The sequence below is a fragment of the Podarcis tiliguerta genome, assembly GCF_965153285.1.
Source record: "Podarcis tiliguerta genome assembly, chromosome: 17".
Lineage (NCBI taxonomy): Eukaryota > Metazoa > Chordata > Lepidosauria > Squamata > Lacertidae > Podarcis > Podarcis tiliguerta.
This window is the reverse complement of record NC_139550.1, coordinates 22017075-22037552: the sequence shown is the minus strand read 5'-3', so window position 1 is coordinate 22037552 and position 20478 is coordinate 22017075. Positions and strand designations below refer to the sequence as shown.

The following is a 20478-nucleotide window of genomic DNA, read 5'->3' as shown; positions in this document are numbered from 1 at the left end:
TTCACTTTAGCAATATACCACCTTTTTAAAATTTAAAGTAAATAAAGAGTTGAAGGCGGAGGGGAAAACGTAAGCAGGAACTCAATCAGTTCTGACATATTCACAATTCGTAAGTGGGGTGCCACAGGGATCTATCCTGGGCCCGTTGCTGTCCAACGTCTTTGAAAATGACTTGGATCAAGGAATTGAGGGGGTGCTCATCCAATTTACAGATGACACCAAACTGAGATGACAGATGACAGAATTGGAATTCATGGTGGCCTTAACTGATTGGGGAACTGGACCAAAACAAACCAAATGTATTTCAATATGGACAAATATAAGGTTCTACACTTAGGCAGGAATAACCAGCTGCAGAAACAGAAGATAGGAGGACACCTGGCACGCTAGGGATACATGTAAGAAGGATCTAGGGGTCTTGATAGACCACAAGCTTAACGTGAGTCAGTGGAGTGTTGTAGCAGCAAAAAAGGCTAATGCTATTCCAGGAGGACCTTTGTGAAAGTAAGAGCTGTTTGACAGTGGAACAGATTCCCTCAGAAAGTGGTGGACTCTTTCACTGGAGGTTTCAGGCAGATGTTGGATCTGTCATGGATGCTTTAGTTGAGATTCCTACATTGCAGGGGGTTGGACTAGATAACCCTCAGGATCCCTTCCAACTTCACAATTCTATGGCCGTTGCCATCAATAATCAGGAAGGGTTGACAAAACAGGAACAGACATCCAAACTTAAAGCTGCTGTAGTGCTTTCCACTCAGTTGCAGCAGCACCTCTTGAAATTCCTCCCTTTTTTATATATAAAGAGCAATTCACTGAACAGGTTTCCATGACCTCATATAGATACTTTACTGAAAATAACCACCTTCCACTTATGTCACTAATCCTCATTGAAGCTATGAAAACGTAGCATTTCCTTGAGCTGTACAGCAAACAGATAGTAAGGCCTGCATGGTGAAATGTCAGCTTCAATCTGCAATGACAGCAAAGGGTTCTTGCTTGCGGAGAGAGGTTGGAAGTGGGAAATGGTCAAAACTCCAGCGTGCCTTGTTAAACTCTTTCCTATTGGAATCGCCCTCAGCTGATGTGTTGCACTGCTGGAATTACTGGGTCATCGAAAACAAAGCTTTCTTTTTGTGGAGGAATGCAATAATGAAGGTGTACCTGCACCATATTCAACACCTTAACTTGTAGCTTGTCAGGAATAAAGGTGCTTGTACTATACTTTGGGCCAAAAAAGTAATTTTCTATAGCTTTGCATTGAATTAATTAATATTGTAAATCTCCTGTAAAGCTAAAGGTACCCCTGACCATTAGGTCTAGTTGCGGACGACTCTGGGGTTGCGGCACTCATCTCGCTCTATAGGCCGAGGAAGCTGGCGTTTGTCCGCAGACAGCTTCCGGGTCATGTGGCCAGCATGACTAAGCTGCTTATGGTGAACCAGAGCAGCGCATGGAAATGCCATTTACCTTCCCGCCAGAGCGGTACCTATCTATCTACTTGCATTTTGACGTGCTTTTGAACTGCTAGGTGGGCAGGAGCTGGGACTGAACAACAGGAGCTCACCCTGTCGCAGGGATTCTAAGCATTGACCTTCTGATCGGCAAGCCCAAGGCTCTGTTGTTTAGACCAAAGTGCCACCCGCGTCCCTGTACCTTCTTTTAATTGTTTTTTCCCTTTACAAATATCAACATTAGCACTCATCACATTTTAAAATGAGCAATTCTTTATAATATTTCTCCTAGTAACAACAGATATGGATTAACTTGATCTTGTACTTCATTGTTCCAACAAATGATAACCAAACTCCATTTTTTCTACAAATATTGTCATTCATTTTGCCTACTTTTTCTCTAATTGTGCCTGTCAGCTTGACCATATATAGACAATTTCCCATACCTTAGAAATCCAAGTGTCTAGATGGTTTAGGTTTTTTCCCACGTTTTGACAAAATGTAGCATTCTAGTTGACATTAATAAATAAGGCTACCCTTTCAAAATCTTCCTCTGATGTAGTAGCTCTAAAATAACCAAACAAAATCCTAACTTGATCCCATAACCAAGGATACTTCTTATTTCTTGTAAAACAGCTTGCCAAAAGGTCTTAATTATGGGACATTCCCATAACACATGAAATAGATCTGTACTGGACGCTTTACATCTCCAACAATGATCAGTCCAAGTTGGATAAATTCTATTCAGTCTGGCTGGTATTAAATCCCACTGAGTGATGGTTTTACTAAGAAAAATCCTGAAGATTCTTACAGAAGGTAAATCATGGAATATATTTCCATATCTATTTTTCTACTGGTATTATTCTTAGAATGTCTGCCTTCCATTTTGCCTGGTAATGGTTACTTAGCATTTCTGATTCTGCAATGATTTTACAAATTTGTGCTAAAGTTCCTGGCAACTGATTTACTTTTGTAATTAACAGTTCAAAAATTGTGTAATTTATTACTAACCTGTATCTTCTTTTTAAGTTATTTAACATATGCTTTACTTGTAAATACTGGAGAAAACCAGCTGTTCTGTTGGGTGGCATTTTGACTAATCAATCTTTCATTAAGGTTCTTTGTTTGACCAGCCTACTTTGCTTTCAGTTTCACAAGTGATTTCATACTAAACTATTAGGTAAATTATTGTTAACAATAATGATGATCAGGCAGCAATGAAAACAGGTAGTATAAAATATATGAGGAGACTAGGATACATGCTTTTTAACAGAACATGTGGGTATAAAACGAAGCTATTGTGCAAAGGAAAAAACCACCCTCCTTTCTCTCTCACTCACACACTTCAAAGTACTTGGAATACCCACTCTTAACAGGCATTCTTTCACTGCAGCTGTGCAAACAATGATCTGCTCCATTGGCCATTCAAAAACCCTTACAAAACCCAGTTATCTTCCAAAATCTCTAGGAACACCAACGCTGCTGTGTCAGAGGTCCTCTTGGGAGCCAAATTCAATAAGGTGAATCTTTTATTAAAGACAGTGGTCCCTGTCTAGCCAATGTGCACATATATAAGTCTGTACAAAATTTATTCATGTGGCGCATTATTGCAATTGACTCAGTATTCATCTCATAATTTAAGTCGCTGTGTACAATTATTTATGGTGTGAAGCATGTAGACAGAGATTCCCTCTCCCTTTCTTGCAGTACTGAACCTCAGATCATCCACTGGAGCTGAAGAGTGATGAGATTCAAGACAGACAAAAGGCAGCATGCAGTGAAACTACAGAATTCAGTACCACAGGATGTGGTGGTGACTTGTGTGATAAGAATATTATGGTCTTAGATATATGGTGATGCTCATAAGTGTACCAACCAAGCACATACATAGATCAGCACAGGAAGGCCAACCTGGAACCATTTTGATTCCTAAACTGACCAAATGTTTTCTCTGCAAGGTCAAAGTGGGAAACCTCCCCATTGTCTCTTTCCTCACAAATCCTGTCTTAAGGACACATTTAAGATATGAATAGGGTGTGAGCCTGTGACCTGGCCCAGGAAATAAGTATTTATCACTACAAAAGAATGGCCAGGCTCGCTCCCCAGGCAATCCAATCAAGTAACCTGCCAGACAGGAGATAAACAACAACAGGAGAAAAACAACATTCAAATTTCTGTTTTAAGACTGCATCTTCTGTGATGTATGTATGATGTTTCTGGGGGTGGTCTTCATCTACAGGATGGGAATTTCAAAAGTCTTTATAAGGCCTTGCATGCCATTTTTCTGGGTCCCTCCTCCTCTCCTGCGGGTGAGGGGAGCACCCTGTTGCAACAGATCAATAAAGATCAAGCTTACTAGCTGCTTTGCTTCTCAATATTCTCTGGTTGGCCTCTGCTATTTTCTCCTACCAATAGGGAACCTATGTAAGGCCTCTATATGGGCTCTTGGCTCCCATAAGGGAAAAGGGCAATTTTTTGTTTACAACACTTGCTCATGCAAAGTAAAGTAGGAGAAGGCTATCAATAGTTAGAAGGATCAGAGGCAGCTTGCCTCAAATACAAGCTGTTGGGAGACAACAATATGAGTGATGGCTATTGCTGATATGCCTTGCTTTTGGGCTCTCCATAGGTAGCTGGTTAGCTACTCTGGGAAAGAGAATGCTGGACTAGTGATAAGTCAGGGGACATTTATTAAATGGCCTAGTTTTCACATAACATTAAGCCATGGTTGTTTAACAAACCACAGGCTAGCCTCCAGATGATCAAACAAACCATAGCCTGTCTCTTCACAGCTTGATCTGCCTTCCAGCTGCTCTCACACCTTATAGTTTCGCGAACTTCTGGGGTGTGGTGGTCAAACAAACTATAGTTAAAGAAATGTGGATGGGTTTGATCAAGCATAATGCCAAGCCATACTTAAAACAAACCACAGTTTGTAAGGCAACAAGAAGCTATGGCTTCAGATCTTGGTTTATTGGCAGTAGACAAACCAAAGGTACGTAGCTGTGTTGGTCTGTCATAATAAATAACAATGATGAAAGATTTTTTAAAAATTATTGAAAGATGTTCCGGTAGCACCTTAAAGACCAATTAAGTATAAACTTTCTCGGTATGAGCTTTCTTGTTCAGATACTCTGACGCAGAGGTCACTATAACCTTATAACTGTTGATGACTGTTAATGATGGCAGTTGGCTCCACAGGGAAGGGCAAGGGATTTTTAAAGAGATAGATGATCAAAATTAGCTTTAGCATGTATAATGGGACATGAATCCAATCTCTCTATTCAGACCAGGTCTCTCCATAGTTTTTAGTTTGGTAATGAGTTGTAATTCAGCAACTTCTCTTTCAAGTGTATTTCTAAAATTCTTTTGCAATAAGACAGCTGCGTTAAGATCTTGTATAGAATGTCCTGGGAGACTGAAGTGTTCTCCTATTGGTTTTTCTGTTTTATGATTCCTGATGTCAGATTTATGTCCATTTATTCTTTGGCATAAGGTCTGTCTTGTTTGTCCAGTATAGAGAGCTGAAGGGCACAGTTGGCATTTTGATAGCATATATAATGTTGGAAGATGAACACTTCAATAGGCCTGAGATGGTATGTTTCATGTTACTGGGGCCAATAATGATGTTGTCTGGGTGTATGTGGCAGCAAAGTTGGCATCTAGATTTATTACAAAGTTAAGTATGTGGGAAGTGAAAGCTGGACCATAAAGAAGTCTGATCGCTGAAGAATTTATACTTTTGAATTATGGTGCTGGAGAAGACTCCTGAGAGTCCCATGGACTGCAAGAAGATCAAACCTATCCATTCTGAAGGAAATCAGCCCTGAGTGCTCACTGGAAGGACAGATCGTGAAGCTGAGGCTCCAATATTTTGGCCACCTCATGAGAAGAGAATACTCCCTGGAAAAAAACCCTGATGTTGGGAAAGATGGAGGGCACAAGGAGAAGGGGATGACAGAGGATGAGATGGTTGGACAGTGTTCTTGAAGCTACCAGCATGAGTTTGACCAAACTGCAGGAGGCAGTGGAAGACAGGTGTGCCTGGTGTGTTCTGGTTCATGGGGTCACGAAGAGTCGGACACGACTAAACGACTAAACAACCACAAGTATGTGGGCATGGTTGGCACATAATGCTCAGCCATGGTTTAGTACTATGTGCAAACCAGGTGAAAATATTTGTTATAGGGGTGCCTCAGAAAATGCCCTCCCAGTGACAACTGTTCCAAAGTTTTTGTAATGTGTGATGTGGCCAGTCCACTGCAAATTTCCTCCATGCCCTGTTAGGGCCATGAGACAGAGCTGTGTGGCTCCTGGGCTGCCTAGCGAATGTACTGAGTGCATTTTTATTTGTCTTGGAAATTCCATAAAACTAAAAAAAAAAAATATAGTCTTTTAACACCTGAATCCTGGACAAATTTACTCAGAGGGCCTTGGATCCAGGAAAGGATGCCTAGTATTTCAATTTGCTTGAAGCACAAATATACTGCACCAACCATGTTCCCGTAAGCTCCCTTTTCTAAAGCACATTTCAAATTTAAAACTTTTTTGTTAGGCTTGGAATCAGTGCCTGACCAGGGTCCATTTTCATGCCTATGTATGCTATATAAATCAATTTCTATGTAAGCCCCAGAGCAAAGAGGCATGCTATGGAGAAGGAGTTTTATGTTCTCCATTACTTTAGCTATTTCAAAAGCAGCCTTGTTAAAAAGAGAAAAGAGCTCAAACTATGAAATCATTTCCTTCTGTTTAAAATATTTTACTCGGGGGGGCGGGGGGAGACACAAAAAGAGCATGAATGGGGGAGGGGGCATCTCTTCTGTTTTGACTTTGCCCCAAGATTAAACATTTCAGCAATTCTGTGGGATGATGCAGTGTGCCAGCTCCCGACTGCTCCAGCCAGAGGTTCAAGTCATCTTAGTCATAAGTCAAAACAATGAACCCTCTTGTGAAACTCGATTGGATCCCACATCACTCATGCTACCAGGAGCAGATTTCCCCCCCATCTGGAGAAGGGAAACCATCCTATTGGAGCAAAGCAAGGCTGTAAAAGAGATGGCAGGCACAATGTTAGGCATTTACTGGGCAGATAAACAAGATTCTCTTGTTTGGCCCTTCTGTGAGTACAGAGGGGATGGATGAAAACGCTTTTCTGTTCATTGGAAAGATCCGAGCCCCACCCCCCCAACTATACTAAAAAGGGAATTACTTCAGAGAGAAAGAAAGAGAAGTTGCCTGTATGCAATGTGGGTTTAAATGGATTCACAGGCTCTTCAAAAACGAAAGCACTTAACCTCTGATCTTAAACTCATTGCACAAAAGCACATCTCCATGACATGAGCGCTGCTTCCTTTTTGAAGAGCCGCCATATTCTATACATGCAAGTGAAGATCATACAGTGGTAACTCAGGTTAAGAACTTAATTCGTTCCGGAGGTCCGTTCTTAAGCTGAAACTGTTCTTAACCTGAAGCACCACTTTAGCTAATGGGGCCTCCTGCTGCTGCCGTGCCGCCGGAGCACGAATTCTGTTCTCGTCCTGAAGCAAAGTTCTTAACCTGAAGCACTATTTCTGGGTTAGCGGAGTCTGTAACCTGAAGCATATGTAACCTGAAGCGTATGTAACCCGAGGTACCAGGTATTTCGATTGTCGTTAGGATGCCTCCTCTTTCAATATCCAAAAACTATTGCGATGGCTGAATGACTTGCAGCATCTCCCGATTACGTTCCTAGCTGTGTGAAGGGAGAACTCACAGACGTCTTCATTCTGTCACATGCAGGCCACGACTCTAGGGCATTCTTTGCCACACATTCATGCAACAGACATTAAAATGCCATTTATCCAGTAATCTGATTTGGTGTGTACCTAATTCTCCCAATATAAAAAGAGTTAAGGCAGCTCAAACTTTGTTTAAAAGCTAGCTGCAGGGACTTTTCCTTTAAAAGAACACAAATATTTATTTTCCCCCTTCTTCGCAGCAAGAGCCTTCATTTTGTCTCAGATAACAGATGTAACAACCAGGTGCTAGGACAATGGAGAAGCCAGAATACTTCTCTCTCTCTCTCTCCACACAGTATTGTATACAAGGTTTACTGATGCATAAAGCCAAAAGTTTATTTGGAAAAATCCATGCAACATGCGGATAAACATTCAGTAATCTTTTCCACACGCATGTCTGAGAGCATATATTAGGCCTATTTAGCTTTTCCAAGACTAGGAAATACAGTCTTGGCAGAGTCAGATTGCTAACATTGCCATTCATGCTGTACAGAAAGAAATGCCTGAGGTAGAATGCAGAATTTTCCACTCGTTTGCTCTTTCAATGATGGCAGCTCTTTAAAAATGAGGGATAATTGGCAGGTTGACCTTCTACTCGGGAACTCCATTAAGACATTTCAGTTTGGAAGAACCCAAGTGCTTGATAAGTTATGGAAGTCTAAATCTGAAAGTCCAAACAGAAAGTATTATGCTCCCACTTCTCTGAAGCCTAGTAAACTGGTGATGAACACCACACAGCCATGCTTCTCACACTAAAAATAATGTATACTTGGGGTACTGTTCAAATTTGTTAATTGTCTGAACAAAAACTACAGCTTTGGGTTGACGGGCAGATACTGGGTAGCCAGTACAATGTGGTGCTTCGAGTCCAGTTTCAGACTAGGACTGAGGAAGCCTAGTTAAAATTCCCACACAGCCATAAAACTCACAGGGCTAGTCATAGTCTCTCAGTCTAACCCATGAGTAGGCAAACTAAGGCCTGGGGGCAGGATCTGGCCCAATCGCCTTCTAAATCCGGTCCACAGATGGTCCGGGAATCTGTGTGTTTTTACATGAATAGAATGTGTCCTTTTATTTAAAATGCACCTCTGGGTTATTTGTGTGGCATAGGAATTAGTTCATTTCCCCCCCCCCACAAAAAATATAGTCCAGCCCCCCCCCCCCCCCAGGTCTGAGGGGCAGTGGACCGGTCCCCTGCTGAAGACGTTTGCTGACCCCTGGTCTAACCTATCTCACAGGACTGTGAGGATAAAATGGGGAAACCACATACAGCACCTTGAGTTTCTTGGAGGAATATAAACCTAATAATAAACAGTGCTATATTCAGATATGATGTGACAGACCTCAGTAGCTATTTATTCTCAATGTGTTCAGAACTCTGTGGAAGTGTTTACAAGTTTTTAATTATAAAATTGCTTGAGTTTTCGTAGACTTCTAAAAAGATGGTCTCAGGAAACCATCAAACACATTTCTTTCTTCTCCGTATTAAAGAAAACTACCGTACTGGCCTGAATATAAGCCATACTTTTCCTCCAAATTCCAACAGTGAAAAGTTAAAGAGCGGCTTATATTCGCGATCTTACGCCACCGGCAAAGCGGCGAGGCTGCCCCGCCCCAGAGAGCAGCCTGGGACAGCGGGGCAATGGCTCACAGTTTGCCCACCGCTCCCAAGCTTTCCCTAAGCCATTGGAAAGAAGGAGGAAGGAAGCAGCCCCCCTTCAATTTAAAAGTTGCGACTTATTTGCGGGTACGGCTTATATTTGGGCCAATACAGTAATGTTTTTATCTTATATATTTAAAAGTAATTATCACCTCTGAAAAACCAGGCAACCTCTTCTTGTAAGCCATCAAAACAACATTTGCACTTGGCATCCCCTGGTGTTTGTGTAAAAGGTAAAGGGACCCCTGACCATTAGGTCCAGTCATGACCGACTCTGGGGCTGCGGCACTCATCTTGCTTTATTGGCCGAGGGAGCCGGCGTACAGCTTCTGGGTCATGTGGCCAGCATGACTAAGCCGCTTCTGGTGAAGCAGAGCAGCGCACGGAAACGCCGTTTACCTTCCCGCCAGAGCGGTACCTATTTATCTACTTGCACTTTGACGTGCTTTCAAACTGCTAGGTTGGCAGGAGCAGGGACCGAGCAATGGGAGCTCACCCCGTCGCGGGGATTCGAACTGCCGGCCTTCTGATCAGCAATTCCTAGTCTCTGTGGTTTAACCCACAGCGCCACACACTGTTTAAACATGTCACCCGTATTTGCAACTGATGAGGGGTCAGGTGAGTGTTGTGGCTGCACCATGCCATCCGCTACTGCTTAGAAGTAAGTACCATTGTGCAGCACAATCCTGAACTTGTTTACTCAGAAATTAATCCAACTCAAATTAACAGGCCTTACACCTTAATAAGTGGAATTAATTTTTCCCCAGTTGTGTTGATATTTATGTCCTGTCTTTCTATGCCAAAGGCAAAGTCAACTTAGCATCTCTCCTTGAAATTAGTTTTCACTCATAGTCAAACACCACTTCCTGAAAATCCTCTTCTTTGGTTTTAACTTCCAAGATTTTTAGCATAACACGTTCAAACAGCTGCCTAAGTTTCCTGTATTTCTTACAATATTGCTTGCAGATATGTTAAGGGGGAAAGAGGGATAATCTTCTTTTCTATAGCTAGCAAAGTTATTGTTAACAGCTTCGTAAACAGAAGTACATCTCAGTCCCACAGACAATAATTAGTAAAGGATAATGGACCATGATTAAATTCACATCCCTGTGCATGTAAACACTGGAGAGAGACTGTAAAATGAGGGCTGATGCTGCTGAGAGCTATGTGTGTGTTTAAATATCTTGAAAGCCACAGCACGTGCTGGCTCCGGTCCTAACAATTACTATCAAAACAATGTAAGAATCATCACTGTTACTTAGTGAGGCTTAGTCGGGTATGACTAACATTAACATGTAAAGCCTTTGTTATATTTTCAGCAGGGGAAAATGAGCATTTCACTCCTATTAACTGCCTGAATGTACTTCCAGCTTTCAGAATGTAGTTATCTTCATACTGAATCAACAGAATAAAAGGATGCTGAATAATAGCCAGCAAACCATCTGGCGCCAAGACATGCTAAACTGCACATGCTAGGCATTAACTATCAAACAAAAAGACCCCAATATAATATCTTCTGATAGTTATTTTGTTGTATACCATACCAGTGCCGAGGGCCTTCTGGCGGTTCCCTCGCTGCGAGAAGCCAAGTTACAGGGAACCAGGCAGAGGGCCTTCTCGGTAGTGGCACCCGCCCTGTGGAATGCCCTCCTCCCACCAGATGTCAAAGAGAAAAACAACTACCAGACTTTTAGAAGACATCTGAAGGCAGCCCTATTTAGGGAAGCTTTTAATGTTTAACAGACTATTGTTTTTTAATATTTTGTTGGAAGCCGCCCAGAGTGGCTGGGAAAATCCAGCTAGATGGGTGGAGTAAAAATAATAAACTATTATTATTATTATTAAACATGGAAGGGCCTTTCTTATGCCTTAAAAGTTAAGTGTCCCTTCCAATGAGCAAGGAGGAAGCCAATGCAGTGAGCCTCCTTTCCACAGTACAGTGGTACCTCGGGTTAAGAACTTAATTCGTTCTGGAGGTCCGTTCTTAACCTGAAACTGTTCTTAACCTGATGTACCACTTTAGCTAATGGGGGCCTCCCACTGCCACCACGCCGCCAGAGCACGATTTCTGTTCTCATCCTGAAGCAAAGTTCTTAACCCAAGGTACTATTTCTGGGTTAGTGGAGTCTGTAACCTGAAGCGTCTGTAACCTGAAACGTCTGTAACCCAAGGTACCACCGTACTTTAGTAGCATCAATAGCTGGAGCTCATGTGGAAGGCCTTCCAAGACTGCAGCGGCACTTCCACCTGCATGATAAATGCTGGATACAGATGGGGTGCAGGACAGGGGGAAGTTAACTCTGTAACTTGTACAATTTAGAATGCTGGTGTTAAGTGTTGGTGAAAGTGATCTTATAAAAATAGGAATGCAAACTGAGCAAGTAATTCATCCCAGCAGTCTATGACTTGGAAGACTTAGGAGTAAACAGTCACAGAACAAGGCACAACTGAAATGTGTATTTTACATCACGAAATACTTTTAGCACTCAGCATTTTCTTGAAATGCAACACAACAAGAGTACTGACGGGGAATGAGTCCTCCATCTTCCCAGCAAGGATTGAATGGTGCCCCATTGGGAAGGCTGTGAGAAAAGAAAATCTGGCAAATGTACTCACCAAGCACAATGACCACAGTCTTCAGAAGACTCATCATGGTATCCCGATTCCTACGTGGTCCAGAACTGTGCCTAGACATTCTCATAGTCCTCTGGCGCACGTACCCAAAGATATGAGCATACAAGACCACCATGACTACAAAGGTGACCAGGTTGAAAATAGCCCAGAAGACCAAGTAAGAGTCACTATAGAGTGGTGCCATGTTGGAACAGTGGGCGAGGTCACAGATGCAATTCCAGCCCACGCTTGGTATGGCACCCATGACAATAGCCATAGTCCAGATGACAACAATTACCACCACCACGCGCCGATTACTCATCCGGGTATGTAGCTGCATGCGGAACACTGTGATGTGCCTCTCAATGGCGATAGCCAGCAAGTTGGCAACAGAGGCTGTCAGGCTAGTGTCAATGAGACCCTGGCGAAGGAGCCAGGTGCTTACAGTCAGTCTTCTAGTGTTGGGTCCTGTGTTAAACATTAGGTAAAAATATGCCAGCCCTGCAAAGAAGTCCGCAGCAGCTAAGTTAGCCATTAGGTAATAAATAGGAAAGTGAAAACGCCTGTTGACGTAGATGGCCACCATAACTAAGAGGTTGGCTAGCATGATGAAGACACATACTGTAATCCCGAGGCCCATCACAAGCTTGCTCACAGTGTTCCATTCAGTGGCTAGGTACTTCCCACTTCTGTTGTAAAAGAAGGCAATGGTTTCGTTGTAGTAGCACTGGGGTTCGCTCATCACTGTAGACTGAAAAGAAGAAGACAGAGCAGAATTAGAAGTTAGGCTATGGAAGTACTGCTGTGCCAGAAAAATAAAGACCACTAGAACAGGCAATCAAAATCAAAGAACAAAACAACAAAACAAAAGCTTTAAAACTATGGTTATATATAAAAAAAGAACGTATGGAAAATGACATGTTGGTGGAGCTGAATCTGTCTAATTTAACAGGTGGTATAGTATATGTCAGATCTGTAGTCACTGGTATCCATTTCAAATTTACCAATTTTGTTCTAGATACTATTAATATATTTCCACAAGAAGTATATGCATTGAATAGGGATGCTGGTGAAGCTATCTGGGCTCAGGTCTGGAAACAATGCCTTGCCTCCAAAAAAGAAAAAGGGGAAAAACTCAACACATTCCCAAGCCCCAAGTTATAATCTGAGCCAGAGAAGAATTCCCAATTTCACGCCTACCCTCCACACCAGTCCATGCAATTTCCAATCCACCCTCCACCCTCCACTTTAAAGATAACTTACCAGGCTGCTGAGAGGTGAAAGAAGTGGTGGGGCAAGGGGAGAGAGATGTGGGGAGGTTTGCGCCACGTAACTATGTGCCAGGACCAAAGACCTGGTGGACTAGATGGACCTTGGGAGAAGCTGCAGGAGATGTAGCTCACATGCCCAAGAGACTTTAATCTTGTCCTGGAGGGATAGATTCCTCTAATTCTCTCTCCTCATGTGCTGCTGCTTCCAGTGCCACTAAACTTGGCCAGTTATCCTTAACGAGAAGGGCAGTCCAGGGCATGACAAGACTGGGTTGGCTTGGGACTTGTTTTGGAAATACTGTAGCTCAACTCATTTCTGAGCTAAACTGACATGAGGGAGAGGGAGCTTGCCCATCTTTAATAGTAATGTGTAGTATTGAACAAAAGTTACCTCTATGGGTAAAAATATATGTAACAGATAAAAGCCTTTCGAGCTTAATTGATTTTCCACCTTGCTGTCTAGTCAGTGGTCAAATAGACTGCGTAAGAATTACAAGCCACTGGAAGAGAAAATTCAGCTACCGTATTTTTCGCTCTATAAGACGCACCAGACCGTAAGATGCACCTAGTTTTTGGAGGAGGAAAACAAGAAAAAAATATTCTGAATCCCAGAAGCCAGAACAGCAAGAGGGATCTGGTTTCTGGGATAGCCCCTTGCTGTTCTGGTTTATGGGATAGATGTGCGCAGCGTCTCCCGGGCTGGGGGATGAAGGCTCCCTCAAGAGCTGCACTCCCTTTAAAGTGCACGCTCATGGGGGCTTTTCCCCTAGGAGGGAGAAGGGCAGCCCTTCTCCCTCCTTGGGGAAAAGCCCCTAAGAGCTGCACACACGCTCCACACAGCTCTTTAAAGGGAGCGCTGAGCAGAGCCTCCTGCCTGCATTCGCTACATAAGACGCACACAGATTTCCCCTTACTTTTTAGGAGGGGGAAAGTGCGTCTTATAGCGTGAAAAATACGGTAATTAGGTTAACTATCACTGCGCTACTACAAACATTAAGACTTTTATTAATAAACAGTTTTATTGTATTTTTCTATAGGTACAAAACAAGGAAAGCAACAACAAAATCAAAGGAGGGGAAACATAAAAAAGATAAAGAACCAAACATCTCCTTCGGCATGTATGGTACAAAAGGATAGCAATGAATGAATAAAGTAGTTCAGTTACATAGCACCCTCAGAATTAATGTGAGGAAAACAAAAAGTGTCCTGACAATTTAATCATTCCAGTTTATGTGGGGTAGCTTGTCCCATACAAAGCTAAGGAACATCTTTTGATGAAATTGTTGCATGCTAGGGACATGGGTGGCGCTGTGGGTTAAACCACAGAGCCTAGGACTTGCTGATCAGAAGGTCAGCGGTTTGAATCCCCGCCACGGAGTGAGCTCCCGTTGCTTAGTCCCTGCTCCTGCCAACCTAGCAGTTCGAAAGCACGTCACAGTGCAAGTAGATAAATAGGTACCGCTCTGGTGGTAAGGTGCACTGCTCTGGTTTGCCAGAAGTGGCTTAGTCATGCTGGTCACATGACCCAGAAGCTGTACGCCGGCTCCCTTGGCCAATAAAGCGAGATGAGCGCTGCAACCCCAGAGTTGGTCACGACTGGACCTAATGGTCAGGGGTCCCTTTACCTTTACTATCAGTTAGTGAACTCCAAGATTCCTTGCAGAATTATAGTTCTAAGGCTTCTTTAAGAAAAGGGAACAACTGCTTAACTAGTTTTGTCTGTAATGTAATTGTGCCTTCTAGTGTGGCCAATATGTATGCATGCTGTAAGTAATTAAGAGAATGCAACGTGTAATAGATGTCTTCTAGCAGGATTACACCTAAGAACATCCCTGGATTTCAGTTTCTAGCTAAAAGACTATGTGGAACTAGCAAGTCTGAAAACTATTCAGTGGAAATCTTACAGGAGCTGAAAAGTCAACAGGAGTATGCAGTCTATCACTGCCTCTGTAATAGACTAAGTTATTTGAAAGGCTTCAGCTAAGAATATCCCAGCACACAATATTGCCTACTTTTTTCAAAGTTAATTACATTTGTACCTTGGAAGTCGAATGGAATCCGTTCCGTTTGACTTCCAAAACATTCAGAAACCAAAGCCTTGGAAGCTTCCGAAAATTGTTCGGAAACCAGAACGCTCACTTCTGGGCGTCCATCATTCAGGAGCCAGTTTGTTCAAAATCCAAGGTATGACTGTATAAGCAACAATTTTTATTCCGAAACAATGTGAACAGATCCTGATTAAAGGATGCAATTCACTGGGTTTGCTACTCTCGGCTGTGTTACCTATCTATGGGTGGTATTTAAAGGGGGGGGACCCTATTACTTAGGTGCAGAAAACGTAAATTCTCAAGCCTGCTTGCTCTATCCAGCTGCATGACAGTGAACCTTCCACTGTATAGACCGTGGGCAGAGGCAACATGAAAATGTCATTTTATGTAATCCATGCTGTTCCCTTCTGCTCACGCTGTCCCTTAATGTTTGTTTATCTTTTGCGCCAACTATCTGTCTCCGTTATCCTCTGGTTCTCTTCATTCATTCCATTCGCATAATAAATTTGTGTATATTTATATTTAGACATTTTTAAACTACCAGAACATACCACTTTCAGTCATTTCGACTATTTATATCCCCCGCTTTTGGTTTTGCAAGGACAAAGAAGATTTGCACTGTAATGGGCTGGGAGTCAAACACTTCTGTCCTTGGCAAATATGTACTGAGTTGTATGTCCCCTATATTGCCTGGCTTACTTCAAGTGCTGAAAAGTCACAATAACCTAACAAATAAATAAATAGGAATGAAGAGCTGTAGTATGAGAAAATTGGATTGTGGTTCCCTGTTCTTCTGATAAGCTTTAAAAACTTGCTACTGTTCCTAAATTTTGGTTCAAAGCAAATGGTATGCTAGGTTGGATTTCAGTAGAAATATATTTTTAAACCTTGAAAATTGTGAGATAGGAACTTTTTCTTCTTTGTGAAAGGAATTAAAACATAAACAAACTCTAAATACAGTCTAGTCAATAAAATATAAGATACTCAAACTGTAATTTATTTTAAGAAAACAACTGTATACCAAATAAGATTCCATTATCCTTCAGTCATTGATCCAGCCAGCTACTATTCCAAAGCAGTCAACAACTGCAAGCAAACAGTTCTTCCAACTAAAGTATTATGTAAAATATGGCCACAGATTTGAACTCTAAGCAGAAGGCACTTTAAGATACCATCTTCTTGATTCTATGTTTACTTGTTTTATAAAAAGCAAACCAACTATTAGCCTTTGAAGGAAATTCTGGTTTCAGCATCTTGGTGTTTGAATCTTGTCTTGTACCTCCTTGCTAGTATTTTAGAAAGCAGAATATTATTGTTCCTATCTTCAAGGACGAAAGGAAAAGTTCAAGAAAATCCCATTATCTATTTTCTCCTATTTGCATTATAGTTTGAAACCTGAGTATATAATATGCGCCAACTGTCAAAGAAAGTCATATGAGCTGGACAGTTGTGTGTGACAGAGGAGCTTGTCCAAAGTGTACATTACCAAAAAGGGATTTTTAGCAACTGGGAGTCCGTGGAAACAACTGTGTGTCAAGGAGGTCAGAGACCTCTTTGGAAGCTATGATTACAAACCATAAGAGACCCTGTTGGAAGCTATGATTACAAACCTCCACAGACTGCCAGGAAAAAACCAAATAGGGTGTTGACCTTCCTTACTATTTATTCATTGTAAAATTACTACAAAGGAACAACCAAATGAAAATAGCTTGCGAGAAAGAGAGAAATAGAACATACACAAGGAAGTCATATTGTCCTTAACCCTCAAATGGCTTTTTTCTTGAGAAAGAGTGAGGGAACAGCCTAAACTCAAAGTGCCACATTCCCTAAGGGCTACTTCCAGTATTTTATCACTGTCATTTATACAAATAACATAGCACACTCTTTCATCAGGGTTGACATTGTGTTAAGCTGAAGCCAGGGGCAGCATACAAAAATAGTGGTGGCCAAGACAGTTATGACCCACACAACACACACTCCCAAAGAATTTATGTAATCAGCAGAAACCCTACTGTGCCCATCTGGGTTACTCCACCTCTTGCCCTCCCTCCCTACCACACTTCCTTTTCTGCTGTGGTGTCAGAAAGCCAAGCATGGGTCTCATTCCCTTAGAGGAGGGACAGCCCTGTCACGCTGCTTCAAACCAGGAAAAACAACAACGCACTGTCTATTCTGGCCTTATATAATCAATCAGGCTATGATTTTTAAATGTGCTTAGCATTCTCAAACTCACAGTCTCCAACTATGTAATAAAACATGATAACTATTATTCTGTGAATTGTTCAGCAAACAGCAATTCATGCCATGAATTGTCCATGCCCCACACAACTGGCATGTAGGGGGGTGGGGAACCGGAAGAACCTCCAGAACAGCAAGTGGGGGAGGTATAACAACAACAACAACAACCACAACAACAACAACTTATTATTTGTATCCCACAAATCTGGCTGAGTTTCCCCAGCCACTCTGGGCGGCTTCCAACAAAGATTAAAAATACATTAAAATGCCACACATTAAAAACTTCCCTGAAAAGGGCTGCCTGCAGATGTCTTCTAAATGTCAGGTAGTTGTTTATCTCTTTGACATCTGATGGGAGGGCGTTCCACAGGGTGGGCGCCACTACCAAGAAGGCCCTCTGCCTGGTTCCCTGTAGCTTTGCTTCTCGCAGAGAGGGAACCGCCAGAAGGCCTCAGCGTCCAGGCAGAACAGTGGAGGTGGAGACGCTCCTTCAGGTATACTGGACCGAGGCCATTTACGGCTTTAAAGGTCAACACCAACACTTTGAATTGTGCTTGGAAATGTACTGGGAGTCAATGTAGGCAAGATTGTTCTGAAATGCTTGTGCAGTGGAGATGTTTAAAACAGTGCAAAGTTGAGTAGGTTTGCACATCACATTTAACCAGTTTATTTTGCTCTTCTTCAACTTCAGAGAAACAAACCACAAATAATGAGAAGGCCTTATTGTAGTTTGTTTCCTCTGGTACACCAGGAGCAGGGGTGGAACAACTTATTTTAAATTATGGTTTAAAGTGATGTGCAAGTAGGTTTTTCAATGCTGCCTGGTTTTTATAGACATACACTCCTCGGTATGAAATACCATAACACTCAGATGGTAATGAACAATCAACTTGTGAAACTCATGGAATGGCAGAAAAAGTAAGCAAAGCCATTATCCAGACCCCATTAAGTTATATTTCCTTTGGACAGGAGACAGAAGGTTTTAGGGGGCATGATCATACCACTCAACTTTTTACTTAAAAAAAAAAAATCCTGGCAGTATACTAGACTCTTGCAAACATAGATGACATTCAACTAAGGTTTACTTGCTGTGATGAACCTTTCCAGGAAAAAAATATATGTAAATAGCATATACAACTAAGTAAACAGAAATCTGAGGCCATGGAAAAAATGGGTTTTCTATCAGTGACCCACTGAGGTCAGGTCAAGGAGACCACAATTTCATTATAGCTTTAGTGTTCAATATATGCATTACGTGCTAACTATTCCACATCATGAAGGGGGAAAAACTTGGCATTCTATAAAGCATTGCTTTTGGAGGCTGCCCTGGTTGTTTCAATTTGTTTGCTTTTCACATATTTTCCATCTTATCTTAAGCCACTACAATTCATCTTCATGTAACTTTGGAAGGTTAATCATTTGGGGGTGGGGTTTGACGGGAATGAATATAAAGTGCAATTACTCTGCTGACAAGCATATTCTATAACAGGCATACCAAAAGCGAAAAAATGCTGTCAGAGGATTACTTCTCAGGATACACTACTCCTTAGCAATAACATGCACTGTCTACACATTACAGAATTTCACGAACATCTTTATCAGTTTACAGTTTATCAACTGTACATTTTACAGTGACAGTTTATCAACGTCTTGGATACATGTTTTATTTCAAAATCATCTGAGAAAGGCTTCCCTCATTTTGTCTTTTAAGAATGGATATAGACATTTCGCAAAGCTGTATCTGTGTTGGCTTCTAGCCAATTGGTACCTCCTGCACTGCAAAACCAGATATGCTCCTACTGTACCTATACTACATTTGCAAAATGTTAGCTGAATTAAGTTAAGTCCCCCCTCCCCCCAAAAAAACACTTCTGAAACCCTATCAGTGGCAGTAGCTAGAAAAAGCTTAAAATATGTCACAGTTTGGGGTCCTTTTCAGCTGACCAACTGTCACCTCTCGCCATTTAGTAAGGTACATGATTGTTTTACACAAGAGCTTAGAAATGTAAGCTTGACAATTGCACAGGCATAAAAATTTAGCAGCGGAGCTTAGTAAAAATCTTGTAACTGTTTCTGCTTACCTCAATTAGCTGTGGTTGTGTGATCACAGAAAAGGGAACTTCGGCCGAAGGGTCTGCCATGGTTAGTGGTCTGTTAACCCCCTTCCTTTCACGTATCAGATGTTTAAGTAAAGTCTTGAGGTTCTGAGTCAGTTCTCAATCATGCTGACATTTGGGCCTAGAAGACAGAAGACACGTTTTAGAACCTTAGAAAAGTCAAAAGAAATTACTAGATGGATTAAGGCGACAAACCTGTGTGAATAATCATTTACCCCAAAAAACCCCTAAAACTAAATGAAATACAGTTTTTCAAACATAAAACAAGAAAGTTGAGCATAAAAAGACCAAGTGCTACTTCCAACAGCCATTTTCATCCAACATACACAGCAATACATTATTTCACACAAGGAGAAAACCTACGTAGTTTTCAGAAATCCTTACAAGATGCATATTAAAGTTAGATTTCAGAAAACCTTTAATGTGCTAAAACTCCAGTTAAACAAAGCTGTAACTGCAAAGGATCTTAAGTGTTTTGAGATCCCAAGTACAGTATGCCCCAACTTACACTGGGTTTACATTCTGGAGAGTGTGCCTAAAGCCTAATCCACATACCGTATAGTCAAAACACAGGACTGCCAAAGTCCCTTTCCTCCTGGGACGCACACCCCCTTTTTCTTTTTCTTTTTTTCTCTCTCTCTTTTTCTTTTCTTTTCTTTTTTTTTTTTTTTGCTAAGTGCATAGAGCTAAATATGCATAAGCTGCAGGCTTTCTGTATACAAATTTGCAATTGCAAAGCATATTGCAGAATTGGGTGGTGGGTGTACCAGCATCAGTGTAGGATACAGACTATCCCTTCTATTTTGTGCTGCAGCCACTGCACCTCAGCTCATATTTGGCACAGCCATATTTATGAAAATGTTTAGATATTTATATGCAAGTAAAGTTTGTGTTTTCGTTTTGGCCAACTGAAAAATCCTGGGTATTGAAATGGGTTTTGCTTCTTTGAGCTACAGAGGGGCTGAACTATATATGTTCTATATATGGGCTGAACTATATATGTTATTATTCCCAATCATTATGATTTATAAGCTTCAACAGCAGCAACACTTTTCAGATAGTAAAAAATGGTAAATACAGTGGTACCTCAGGTTACATACGCTTCAGGTTACATACTCTTCAGGTTACAGACTCCGCTAACCCAGAAATAGTACCTTGGGTTAAGAACTCTGCTTCAGGATGAGAACAGAAATCGTGCAGCGGTGGCGTAGCGGCAGCAGGAGGCCCCATTAGCTAAAGTGGTGCTTCAGGTTAAGAACAGTTTCAGGTTAAGAACGGACCACCAGAATGAATTAAGTACTTA

The 20478-nt window shown here is 41.7% G+C and overlaps 1 protein-coding gene across 2 annotated transcripts in view; it reads right to left on the bottom strand.

Moving 5' to 3' along the window:
• Nucleotides 1-20478, bottom strand: part of LPAR1 (lysophosphatidic acid receptor 1) — an 84499-nt gene that overhangs the window by 15166 nt on the left and 48855 nt on the right. For both annotated transcript variants that reach the window (XM_083420461.1, XM_083420460.1), the window contains 2 exons: nt 19140-19296; nt 11505-12252 (listed from right to left, as the gene is read on the bottom strand). In XM_083420461.1, the coding sequence (XP_083276587.1) occupies nt 11505-12252; nt 19140-19199 (808 nt within the window). In that variant the 5' untranslated portion in view covers nt 19200-19296. The remainder of the gene's footprint in view (nt 1-11504; nt 12253-19139; nt 19297-20478) is intronic.